At 49.8% G+C, this 13,421-nt stretch overlaps 1 protein-coding gene across 1 annotated transcript in view; it reads left to right on the top strand.

Moving 5' to 3' along the window:
- The window catches only part of ppp1r9a (protein phosphatase 1, regulatory subunit 9A), a 93,833-nt gene that overhangs the window by 67,114 nt on the left and 13,298 nt on the right, over nucleotides 1-13,421 (top strand). The window contains 3 exon segments of the mRNA XM_080787068.1: nucleotides 888-1,117; nucleotides 10,218-10,314; nucleotides 11,490-11,652. Coding sequence (XP_080643194.1) covers nucleotides 888-1,117; nucleotides 10,218-10,314; nucleotides 11,490-11,652 — 490 coding nt within the window.

Genomic DNA, 13,421 nt, shown 5'->3' with positions numbered 1-13,421 from the left:
TAGTTTACGGGGGGGTCTTCGTTAAGCATACCTGATGAAGACCGGTAAAGGGTCGAAACGTAACCTAAATAAATAAAAATGTCCTGGGAGCAGACACAGTGTGCGGACAACCCTTCCTTTTCATTGTACGTCTCTTTTTGTGGAATTTCCGGAGATGTGCGTGCTTCCTTTTGGGATCCTATCAGTAGCTACTATCTAGGCATGTAACGATTCACTCAACTCACGGTACGATTCACGTATCACGATATGAGGTTCACGATACGATTTTTCACGATTTATTAAAAATTATATATATTTTAAAGAAAAAATACAGTTTCTTTTTTTTTTCTTTTTATATAGGCTAATTTATCTTCCCTCCTGAGATGTTTTATTTAACTACATTGCAAAAGAAGTAGCTTTACTTTTGACAGTGCAGAAACATAATTGCCTCCCTTGATGAGCATCAACGACCATCATCACCTGGGCACAGTCACAGACACACACAGCTCCCCTCTACAGTCACAGGCACACACAGCTCCCCTCTACAGTCACAGACACACACAGCTCCCATCTACAGTCACAGACACACACAGCTCCCCTCTACAGTGCTCTACTACTGAAAGTGACTATCATTTCTCTCCAAAAGCACTTGAATCTGATGGAATTTGACTAAAGCTCACATTTCACATCACACACTAGCCCCCATAAAATAAAAAATAAAAAATAAATAAAAGTTTTTTCTTTTTGAAAATCGATTTTTTTTATTTCAATGAATCAATTCATATCGTCAGGATTAATATCGATATATATATATATATCGATATACGATATATCGTTACATGCCTAGCAGCTACTATATAACCACATGACCTTTGCCTCCCCCCCCCCCCCCCCCCCCCCCTCACCAGCTAGCGTCGGTGGAGAGAGAGAAGCAGCGCTGGGAGAAGGAGAAGAGCCAGCTGAAGGCCAGCATCGAGGAGAACAAGGAGAGGATGCTGAAGCTGGAGAGCTACTGGATCGAGGCCCAGACCCTCTGCCACACGGTCAACGAGCACCTGAAGGAGGCCCAGGCCCAGTACCAGACCCTGGAGAAGAAGTACAACAAGGCCAAGAAGCTCATCAAGGACTTCCAGCTAAAGTGAGTTCATGAGCTGAGCAGTTTTCTGAGAAAGCTGTGTTTCGACTAGGTCAGTCGTTCTTCGATTTTTCAAAAAATAGCAGACCTACAAGCTCGTAGCGCGCCACTCGGTGGCGCGCTATGAGCTTGTAGATCTGCTATTTTTCAATAGCTAGAGCATAACATAATGCTAACACCAGAAGTGGTTCCCACCCGAAATGGGTTAACCCATTTAGACCTGAGGACGATTCTACGAATGAATCATGACGGTTTTCTGAAAAAAAAAAAACCCATGTTTCTATGTCAGTGGTTCTCAAACATTTTCATGTCAAGGACCCCCGAATATATATGACATTGGCCGCTGATCCCCATCTGAAAATATGTCGTTCCAGGGATCCTCCCAGTAGCAAAGATTTGAGTTAAAAACGTTCGCTCTGAAAACAAATATAATATCCAAAGATTTGCGCCACATTCTCACGATTTTCCAAAAATAGCAGATCTACAGTACAAGCTCATAGCTATGTTTCAATAGCTAAAGTAGAATATTATAATGCTTAAAACACCAAAAGGGGTTCCCGCACAAAATGGGTTAACACAACATTTCCCACACACCCCAAATCTTGGCCATTCGTGCTCGCAAACCGCCTTTGCCAGCAGGAGAAATCTCAGGTTTAGTTAAATGTGATTTAATCCAGAATTAACAATGTTTTATTCAGACATACTGTACATACATGTGTGACTATATAGAAATAATAACGTATTGACCAATTACCATTTTATGATTAAAGCGTGAGAGAAAGAGAAAGAGAGAGAGACAGACAGACAGCGTGCAGCGTGCATTTAAAATGAACCAAACGGATCATTTGAGTTTTTTTACACACAATCATCCGAGTTTTAGCAGAAGCAGATGCATGTATCCCGGTCGACTGAATGGAATATCAAGGCGAGCTTTGCACTCAATGCAAGATGGTTTCTTTTAAACCTTCTTATATTAATTTGATTTTATTTGAGCTCTGCTAGTTTTGCTTTCACTGTTGTCGGTGTAATCTAAGGAGCTCTCCGTGTGGTTTTGACCAGATGGATATATACTAAGCTCTCTTCATTTCTGACTTGCCCTCAACATGCCCTCTCGTTCAAAATATGAAAGCGAGCGATCATCAGCGACTTATAATATCGTAATCTTAGCGAGGTAAGCAAGCTAAAAAAAAAAGGTCTCCCGGTTTTACAGAGTAAAACGCAAGTTATCTATATAACTATGGTTCTATGAATACCGGATGACCGCCAGAGGCGGTGTTTTCAACACCTGGATATACATCACGCGCTCGCGCATTGGTCGAATATTAATACCAACACTGTCACTCGTGACCACCTGTGGGCGTGAACCACCGATATAGGTGCCCATGCCACAGGGATCATCCTCATGAAATCTTTTCGTCGGGATTCCGAGTGACAATGAACTCTGGCGGTCATCCGGTATTCATAGAACCATAGTTATATAGATAACTTGCGTTCTATTACATACCTACTGACCGCCAGAGGCGGTGTTTTCAACACCTGGATGACTCATACCAACAAGGTCACGAGGAATCTGCACTCACCGAACCTCAGTTGCAGGTTGAAGAGGCGGACAGCACTGCCGTCGCCACAGGGTGAGAGGTGGTCACATTCACCCTGTAGAAGCGGGCAAACGTGCACGAAGAGGCCCATGTCGCTGCAGCACAGATATCGGCCAGCGGGACACCCCTCAACGCGGCCCAGGAGGTGGAGACACTCCGAGTTGAGTGGCACCTGACAGGGGGAGCCGGCAGGCCCCGGTGCTTGTAGGCCTGCAAAACTGCGTCCACCACCCAGTGGGAAAGCCGTTGTTTAGAGACGGCACGCCCCTTTCTGTGTCCTCCATAGCACAGGAAGAGGGCGTCTGACTTCCGAAAGCCTGTCGTCCCGGCGATGTACTGCCTCAGGACCCGGATGGGACACAGCCCAGCGGCAGGGAATAGCCCCTCCGCTCCCGGCTGCGGGGTGAAAGCCGCCAACCTGACTGGCTGGTTGACGTGAAAGGCTGAGATCCTCTTGGGGAGAAAAGAGGGGTTGGGCCACAGTGTGACCACAGATCCGTCCGCAGCCCACCTAACACACTCGTTAGCTACTGACAGGGCATGGAGCTCCCCCACCCGCTTGGCGGATGTGATGGCAAGGAGGAAGGCAGTCTTGACTGATAACCACTTGAGGTCAGCTTGCTCCAGTGGCTCGAAAGGTGCTGAGCACAGGGCTTCCAGCACCATAGGCAAGTCCCATGAAGGCACTCGGGTGACGTGTGGGGGGTGCAACCTGACGGCCCCTTTCAGGAAGCTACCCACCCATGGGTGAGACCACAGGGTACGCCCGTCGACTGGCACATGCCGGGCTGAAATGGCGGCCAGATACACTTTCACTGTATTGGGCTGAAGACTCTTATCCAGCAGTGTCTGCAGGTAGCGGAGCAGCACCGGGACAGAGCACGTGGCTGGGTCCACACATTGTTCCTCACACCAGCCAGAGAACAGCTTCCATCTGTTCGCATAAAGTGCTCTAGTGGAGGGCGCCCTAGCGCTGAGTATGGTGCGGATAACTGAAGGATCACAGGAGTTTAGTAGGAGGTCCGGCCCTTCAGGGGCCAAACATGGAGCCGAAGTCGGTCCGGACAGGGGTGCCAGATGCGGCCCCCTACTTGAGAGAGGAGATCCTGCCTCGACGGCAGAGGCCAAGGCGTCCCGTCGAGGAGTTGCTGGATCATGGGGAACCAAATCCTCCCAGGCCAGTATGGTGCCACCAGCAGCACTGCGTGCCCGTCTGTGGCTATCCTGTGCAGGGTGAGCTTGATTAGTGGGAATGGAGGGAACGCGTACAGCAGACCGTCCCGAGGCCAGGGGTGGGCCAGTGCGTCTTGCCCCAACGGGCTGGATGGTTCGGTCAGGGAGAACCACTGGGGACAGTGCGTCAACGCGCTCGAGGCGAACAGGTCCACTCCAGCTTTCCCGAACCTCCTCCATATCTCCCGAACCACTGCAGGATTCAGCCTCCATTCCCCCGGAGGAGGGCATCCGCGTGAAAGCAGGTCTGCAGCCTGGTTGTTCAGCCCTGGGAGATGCACCGCTCTGAGACTCGCTAAGCGAGGGAACGCCCACCGAAGGAGTCTCTGGGCCTCCAGCAGAGACTGCTCGGATCTGACGCCTCCCTGATGGTTTACATGGTAAACAGTGGACGTATTGTCTGTCCTGACAAGGACGTGTTTCCCTTCTAGGGCAGGGAGGAAGTGCCTGAGGGCAAGCCACACTGTACGGAGCTCGAGTACATTTATGTGCTGCTGCCTCCGCCGAGGGTCCCAGGTCCCTCTGACAGTTCTGTGTTCCCACACGGCCCCCCAGCCTGAGAGGGACGCATCCGTCACAATAACCTCCCGGCGGGAGGGTATTGAGCCCAAGACGACCCCGCGGCAAAGGTCTTGCCGTTTTTTCCAAGGATCCAGCAATCGCCGGCACTGGCTGGATGTACTCACCAGCCTCTTCTGGTGCCTCTTGGGGTCGAGGCCCAAGGCGTTGGTCCACCTCTGTAGAGGGCGCAAAGAAAGAAGCCCCAGGGGCACGATTGTGGATGCAGCCGTCAGCATGCCTAGCAACCTGAGGAGCTGGCCATATGTCACCCTTGTACCCCCTTGGACACGGGAGACAAGCTCTAGGATGTCGTCCACCCGCCGCGGGGAGGGGCAAGCTTTCATCGAGACAGAGTTGATGGCGATGCCGATGAAAACTACGTCCTGCCGGGGAGTCAGAGAGCTCTTGGTGAAATTCACCGTGAGTCCCAGTTGTTTCACATGGTCCAGAAGGGCAGCCGTGTCGCAGAGCACCCTCTCTCGACTCGAGGCGGCCAGGAGCCAGTCGTCCAGGTATGGAAGGATCCTCATACCTCCGGCTTGTAGCGGGGCAAGCGCTGCTGCCATGCACCTGGTGAAGACCCGGGGGGAGAGAGAGAGCCCGAACGGGAGCACCCGGAATTGGTAAGCCTGCCCCATGAAGGCAAAGCGAAGGAACTCCCTGTGGTGTGGTGCCACTGGCACGTGGAAATAAGCATCTTTCAGGTCGATGCTCGTGAACCAGTCGTTGGCTGACACGGACTGGAGAACGTCCACCGTTCGCAGCATCCGAAAAGAAAACACCTTCAGGTACTGGTTCAGTCGCCTGAGGTCGAGGATCGGCCGAAGCCTGCCATCCTTTTTTGGAACTAGAAAGTAAAAAGAGTAGTACCCTCTTAGTTGAGCTGCACCAGGTACACTTTCTATGGCTCCCTTTTGTAGGAGCTCTGTAATTTCTTGACTGAGGGCTTGAGCCTTCAGTGGGTCGTCGACCATGGTCATTCTTACCCCATTGAATGGCGGGGGCCGACGTCTGAACTGGATCCTGTAGCCCCTGGATAGTGTCGATAGCACCCAAGGGTCTGGGGTTAAGGCTTCCCAGCAGGTGAGATGTTGTGGGGTGAACCTGCTGGGGCCTGGGTCCGGGGGGTCATGTCCGACTCCCCCGGGCCTGAGATGGTCCGGAGGAACGCCTGTTAGAGGCCCCACGCCTAGGCGCCCTGCCTGTGGGTGCCCGAAAGGAAGGCTGCGGGGGGCTCTGTTGGGGTCGGCCCTGCCGAGGGAAGGAACCTCTGCCACTCGAGGAACGTCTACCACTCGCGGCTGGGTAGGAAGGAGCCGAGTATCTGCCAGCCCGGGACGCAGACCTGTCAGATCTCTGACGCAGGTCAGCATACTGCTTCCTGGACTTCTGTGCCTGCACACTACGCTCCAGGGCTTCTTGAGCTGCGGGTCCAAACACCTCCCCTGGGACGACAGGCAGCTTTAGGAGCGAATCCCTGCATCTGCTCGACAATGGGGACTGGGCGAGCCAAACCTGGCGACGGGCCATGGTCAGAGTGGACATCAGTCTTCCAAGTTCCCTGGTCATATAGGCAAAGGTCCTGAGGGAAACATCGCTCAGGCTCTGTGTCGAGGCATCCGCCCCCGCCGTCTGGAGAGACTGGGATAGGGCCAGGACCAGATGAGAAAGGGAGTTGCCGAAACGCGCCATACGAGCTGCTGTGTCGTAGCTCTTTGTTAGGAAGTCGTCCGTGGCTCTGCACTGCGCTCGTGGACAACGAGCATCAGGCCTGAGGGCCTCGTCTGGGGACACTACCAGAGAGGCAATGGTCTCACCAATTGGAGGCATGCGGTCCAAACCCAATGCGGCCGCACCCTCCATGGTCGACAAGGCCCTGCAGTCCCGTGGGACGTGGGGCCTGGACTTCGGGTCCCCCCAAGACGACTGGAGTTCCCTTATGAAGTCTGCAGAGGGAGGCACACTGAAGGGCGCCGGCTGTTCAGTGCCCTTAAAAAAGGCATTTTGAATTGGGGCTGTATTCCCAGAGGCGTCAAGCCCCAGCCGTGACAACGCCACCAGGATGGTCTGCCTGGTTAAAGAGACTTCGTCCCCAGGCATCCGAGCAGCATCCCCCTCCGACGCCAGAGAACTCGTCTCTGAGTAGTGGAGCGAATGTGCCCCCCCCTCGTCCTCTTCCTGGTCCTCAAGACTAGTGAAGAGGGAGTCAGAGGCTGTGATGGAAATGGCATCTTCATCTCGCCTTCTGACCTCCCTGGCATGACCATAGAGGTCATCTCCGCCCTGGCGCCGCGGCACTGAAGCCATTGTATCGGCGGTAGGGACACCAGGCTGCAGATTGAGCAGGAGGGCCTTAATCTGCGCAAATTCAGAGGCCAACGTGTCCACCTTGTGGGCCAAGGGGTCATCGCTGGTGACAGTGGCTTCTTTAACCACAGTGGCTACTTTGGGCTTCTTTGAGCCCTTGGCCATTGCCCTCACATCCTTGCGCTTACGGGGATCACTCACCGGGCTCAAGGTGGGCATTACTGAGCAAGCTGTGTTGCTAAAGAAACTCTCCACTGCAGCCAGCCTCGCAACTCTTGCCGCATAGGGCATGCTGGCACAGTTGGTACAGGCCTCCTCTGTCAGTGCCTGTCTTAGATGGGCAATGCCGAGGCAGCCCGGGCACATATCATGGCCATCTTCCAGACTCAGTAAGGCTGAGCATTCAGTACAGATGCTGTCCATGATGGCAAGCGGTGGAGCGAGACACACTCTCAGTGCTTGTGTTATGTGAAGCGGTGGAGCGAGACACACTCTCAGTGCTTATGTTAGGTGGCGGTACGCCGTGACAGTTGCCAAGGCAGCGGAGCGAGGAACACTCTCTTAATGCCTATATGGGCACTACACCGAAACGGCACTGAGTGAGTTATATTAATTAATTAAATAAATCAAATCAGCCCTCGGCGTTGAATGGGTTAACCAACTATAATCACACTGTAGCAGCCCTTGCTGAAAATACAGTGGCAGGCGGCAGAGCCAAGCCTATATTAATGCAAAAATAGAAACAGGGCAATTAATAGAAAATAAACCAAATCAGCCCTCTGCGTTGAATGGGTTAACCAATACAACCAAAATATAACCACACTGTAGCAGCCCTTGCTGAAATACAGTGGCAGGCGGCAGAGCCAAGCCTATATTAATGCAAAAACAGAAACAGGGCAATTAATAGAAAATAAATCAAATCAGCCCTCTGCGTTGAATGGGTTAACCAATACAACCAAAATATAACCACACTGTAGCAGCCCTTGCTGAAATACAGTGGCAGGCGGCAGAGCCAAGCCTATATAAATGCCAAAATAGAACAGGGCAATTAATAAGAAATAAATCAACGCCTATTCAACTTTTAAACGGGACAGTAATCCAGTAAACTACAACATAGAGGTGGAGCGAGGTACACTCTCGTTGCTCACGTCAGCAGCCCAACCACAGCACGCAAACGTGCGGCGCCGGTTTTAAACACGTTGACAAACAATAGTAGGACGTAATCAAAATACTATCCAGCTACAACGATAGCGGAGGAGCGAGGGACACTCTCGTTGCTACGTTAGCACAAACACACGTTGCCAACAAACACACGTTGTCAAACAACAGTAGGAAGTAATCCATATACTATCCAGCTACAACGATAGCGGAGGAGCGAGGGACACTCTCGTTGCTACGTTAGCACAAACACACGTTGTCAACAAACACACGTTGTCAAAGAACAGTAGGAAGTAATCCATATACTATCCAGCTACAACGATAGCGGAGGAGCGAGGGACACTCTCGTTGCTACGTTAGCACAAATACAGCGCGCAAACATGCGGCGCTGGTTCCAAACACAGTTGTCAAACAACAGTATAAAGAATAGGTTACTCACGTGCGAGCTGCTCACAGAAACACTTCGTTGTTCCTACAGAACGCACGCCAGCAGCAGCGGCGGGGCGAGAGGCACCCTCAATGCTGCAGTCTGTCACTTACCTCACAGTGACAAAGTTATCCGTATCGAACGCACGGGGGGGAACCCCAGTCATGAAACAAAGCAAACAAACCACGCGTCTCAGGAGGGCACAAGGCAGCTCCAACCGCATTGGTTTTGAGACACCAAAGCGTAGCTGTTCTAGTTTCCAACGACCTGCGCTTTTCGAGGCGAAAAGATGAAAGAGGATGATCCCTGTGGCATGGGCACCTATATCGGTGGTTCACGCCCACAGGTGGTCACGAGTGACAGTGTTGGTATTAATATTCGACCAATGCGCGAGCGCGTGATGTATATCCAGGTGTTGAAAACACCGCCTCTGGCGGTCAGTAGGTATGTAATAGAAGTGGCCATATCTTCCCCCGGGGCACCCCGAGCTTCTATTTTGAAAGAAATCCCGGTTGTGTTAATGAACACTGTGTGAAAAAGATACCGTAGAAGAGATCACGGGTTACAGTCGGAGCATCTCTTTCATGATGCGAGGCCTTGTCTCTTTTGATTCCAGTCGAACACAGAGTTCCCATTCTCACGCAGGGCAACCATCCTCTGCTGTTCGGTGTGCACTAATCACTTTGGTCAGTCCATCACAGCCCCCCCCCCCCCCCCTCCTCTCACTCCCCCCTCTGCTCTGACTGCCTGCATATAATTGGCTCTGAACCTCCAGGCCAATGATCTTCAGCTAAACGGCGAAAGACAACAACCAAGGACAACAAGGTTACAGTCCTACACGCCTTTTATTCTCTTCTCTCTCGTGTGTGTGTGTGTGTGTGTGTGTGTGTGTGTGTGTGTGTGTGTGTGTGTGTGTGTGTGTGTGTGTGTGTGTGTGTGTCTCTCTCTCTCACACAGTATAAGCACCAGGGTGAAAGTGAAGTGAGTAACATTGACAGTCTGAAACTGCCCTGGTTCCTTGGATGAGAGAGACAGGCAGATCTTTTTCTGAGTGTCTGTCTGTCTGTCTCACACACACACACACACACACACACACACACACACACACACACACGCGCCCACAGCTTCCCTCCCAATAACGAGATACACAAGTTATGTTTTTTCATTGTTTAATTCGCGTTTTTAACACGTTTTAAGACTTACAGTTCAGGGTTTCCGTCAGACAGAGTGGGAGATAGGTGATGCATTTCGATGACGTCGTCGTCGCAAAAAAACATCCGTGGCATGCAAAGGGAATTCTGGGAAATTGAGTCCCATTGCAATGGCGGCGGCGGCGGTGGCGCGCAGCGGGCGCGTTATCCTCCTCCGCTCTGTGGTTGTTGATCGCCACTTTGGGATATTTTTTTAAACACTACGACAAAGGATCACACCATTTTAACCCATTTTGGGGGCGGGAACCCCTTTTGGTGGTTATGCTTTAGCTATTGAAAAATAGCAGATCTACAAGCTCATAGCGCGCCACCGAGTGGCGCGCTACGAGCTTGTAGGTCTGCTATTTTTTTTTAAATCGAAGAACGACTGAAGAACGTAGCTTTTTCAGAAAACTGTCAGGATGTAGAAGAACATTTTTAGAATCTGATCTCGGGTCAAAATGGGTCAAAAGTGGATTTTCATGAAAAGCAACGATCAAGTTGGCACAAAGCAACGATCGAGTTGGCTCAGTGGCTCTTCAAAAGAGCCACTAGGCAGGGAGAGATCTGGACCACCATTATTTAATCTTCGTTAATCTCCCCCCCCCCCTCCCCTTCCGCTGTTTCAGAGAAGTGGAGTTTGTCCAAAAGGAGGATGCAGAGAGGAGGAGGCTGGAGGACGCTGAGAAGGCTCACCTGGCTGAGATCCAGGGTCTGCAAATCAGGGTGTGTGTGTGTGTGTGTGTGTGTGTGTGTGTGTGTGTGTGTGTGTGTGTGTGTGTGTGTGTGTGTGTGTGTGTGTGTGTGTGTGTGTGTGTGTGTGTGTGTGTGTGTGTGTGTGTGTGTGTGTGTGTGTGTGTGTGTGTGTGTGTGTGTGTGTGTGTGTGTGTGTGTGTGTGTGTGTGTGTGTGTGTGTGTGTGTGTGTGTGTGTGTGTGTGTGTGTGTGTGTGTGTGTGTGTGTGTGTGTGTGTGTGTGTGTGTGTGTGTGTGTGTGTGTGTGTGTGTGTGTGTGTGTGTGTGTGTGTGTGTGTGTGTGTGTGTGTCACATATCCTGAAATGCCTTCTTCAGGGTATATGACATATCCTGAAGAAGGCAGTTGCATGTGCCGAAAAGTTGGACCTTGTTGCACTTATGACCTTGTATTTAGCAGATGCTCTTAATCCAGAGCGACGCGAGACACACACACACACACACACACACACACACACACAGAGAGAGAGCGATAAAAACCAGCTCAAAGGCTTTTGTGAAGAGAAGCGTGTTAAGCCTGCTTTTAATAGAGGTCAGAGTTGATTCACATGTCCTGTCATCTGGCAGCCTATTCCAAACCAAGCAGCCCTTCAAAAAAACAGCTGTATACTTAGTTGACGGAAGTCTCTCATTTTTCCTTCTACACAGTAATATATGAAAATTGTTTTACAAAAGTTGGCCTCCTAGGTGGCGCCTGGTGGCCGTTCTGGAAAATGTGGCGAAAAGGTTCATCGTTGGCATCCACAGGCAGTGTGATTGCAAAGATTTGGCATGGACCGGGTTTTAACGGTGCCGGAGATTAGCTGTACACAGACGGATGGACGGACACACAGACGGACACACACACACACACACACACACACACACACGGACGGACGGAGTGCAAAACACACTCTCTCCGCGTGCCTTCGGCCTGGTGGTGGAGACAATGAAAACTATTCAAGGAGACTATGACCACAACTAAAACACTGCTAAGGACATCCGGATTCTTCCAAACCCGGGTTCACACGCCCCCCCCCCCCCCCCCAAACAACAACAACCCCCCCCCCCCCCCCTCTCGTGTGACTTTGGATTCATAGGAACCTGCGTTGTGTGTCAACCCCTCCCCTTCTGCTGTCTCCTCTCTCTCTCTCTCTCTGAACCAACCAGATCGCAGCGTTGGAGTCTGAGCTGATGCAGTTGATGAAGCAGAACGGTATCCAGGTCAACAACAACAACAACAGCAACAACAGCGGCGGCGCCACCACTCAACACTACAGCCCCTCCCCCAGGGCCGCCGCTGCAGCCCCGCCCACATCGTCCTTATTAAGTGGTGAGATTATAGTTGTACCGCACGCAGACCGCTGTATGGACGGTATTCTCTCTTTTGTATGTGTTTTTTCTTACTCTTTAACCCATTTTGGTGTTAGCACTATGTTATGCTTTAGCTATTGAAAAATAGCAGACCTACATTCAAGCTCGTAGCGCGCCACTGAGTGGCGCGCTTACGAGCTTGTAGGTCTGCTGTTTTTGAAAAATCGAAGAACGACTGACATATAGAAACATAGCTTTTTCAGAAAACTGTCATTTTCAAACAGACATTTCTAATCTCAAAATGGGTTAAAATGTTTCATAGTTTTAGAAATATAGTGCTTTCAAATTTGAGAATTTTAACATGGGGCTCAATGGCAGACATTGGCACGTCAAAAAAGCACTTTCACCTAGAAACTCCATTCACACTTTTCATTATTCAGCTTACTGTGGAGACACATGCTGGAAGTTTTTACTTTGAAATGTTTTAACAGAACATACAGAACATACAAAGACAGAAAAGGCAACTATACAAAACATGAAATAAAACCAAACACAGATCCACCCTCCCCTCCCTCCGACCCACCCACCCTGAGGGAAGAATTATAGAGTTACGCATAATTAAATGTGTGTAGCAATAATAATAATAATGGTAATTAAAAATATAAAGTAAGAAAAATATGTATAGATGGAGAAAAATAATTAAAAGGTTAAGACAAAAGACAAAAAGAAGACATAAATCAATCAAGGAATGGGCCCCAGGTTCTGTATAGGAAACCATTCAAGACTGCACAATTTTATTTTCTCTAAATGAAGGGATGACGACGGGTCTTTTAACCGTACTGTATATGTACAGTATATCCACAGTATTCTCCTGTCTAACACCCGGGATTCGAACTTGGTTTGAATGTGTCCAATATCTTAAACCACTACACCGAAGGGACATCCGGGAGATAATTAGACCTTTGGAGGCCATCAGGCTGAGGCTCTGAGCCACTCTGCTATGATGCAGTGGTGTAAAGTCACTAAGTACATTTACTTAAGTACAATTTTGAGGTATTTGTACTTTACGTGAGAATGTCAAATTTCCAGTACTTTAGTTACTAGTTACTTTGTAGATTTTGATTATTAGTACAAAACACACATTAACCACTTCAGCACTATATGCATTGTCGGGAGATTTAAGGATTGTCTCATTTCATACAGCAAACATCAGCTTTTAGAGTAGACACACAGGCACTCTCTCTCTCTCTCACACACACACACACACACACACACACACACACACACACACACACACACACACACACACACACACACACACACACACACACACTGAGAGACACTCTCCTTGGATTAAGAATGGCTCGCATTATAACTCCTCTTGACAAATCCTCTTGTCTTCCCTGTTACTGCTTCACGATCCCCCCAAACATACTTTCACCCTTCACCTCTGCAACCAACCCAGACAAGTAATCTGTTTACAACACGTCTGTCTGCCTTTTGTTCTTTTCAAGGTCCCCTCCTGGCTTCATTGTCATGTTCTGCGTGTCAGATGTTGAAAGGCCACATTATAGCAGCAACTTGATCTAAACTGACCTGAGTGATGATGGGAGTTATTGACCACATGAATTCATTCAAGCAGCCCTAGTGTTTTAGTTTAAAGTGGAAAATTCGGTATATAGTTTATTTTTTTGTATTTTTTGATTGATTGAAAAATGTATTAACAGTTTGCAGAATCACAGTACATTTTAAGCACAAACTCGATACAAAGACTGTTAACTGTGAGTG

The sequence above is a fragment of the Protomyctophum bolini genome, assembly GCF_963924005.1.
Source record: "Protomyctophum bolini genome assembly, chromosome: 17".
NCBI classification, from domain to species: domain Eukaryota; kingdom Metazoa; phylum Chordata; class Actinopteri; order Myctophiformes; family Myctophidae; genus Protomyctophum; species Protomyctophum bolini.
The sequence above is the reverse complement of the archived record's forward strand: the minus strand, read 5'-3'. Positions and strand labels throughout refer to the sequence as shown.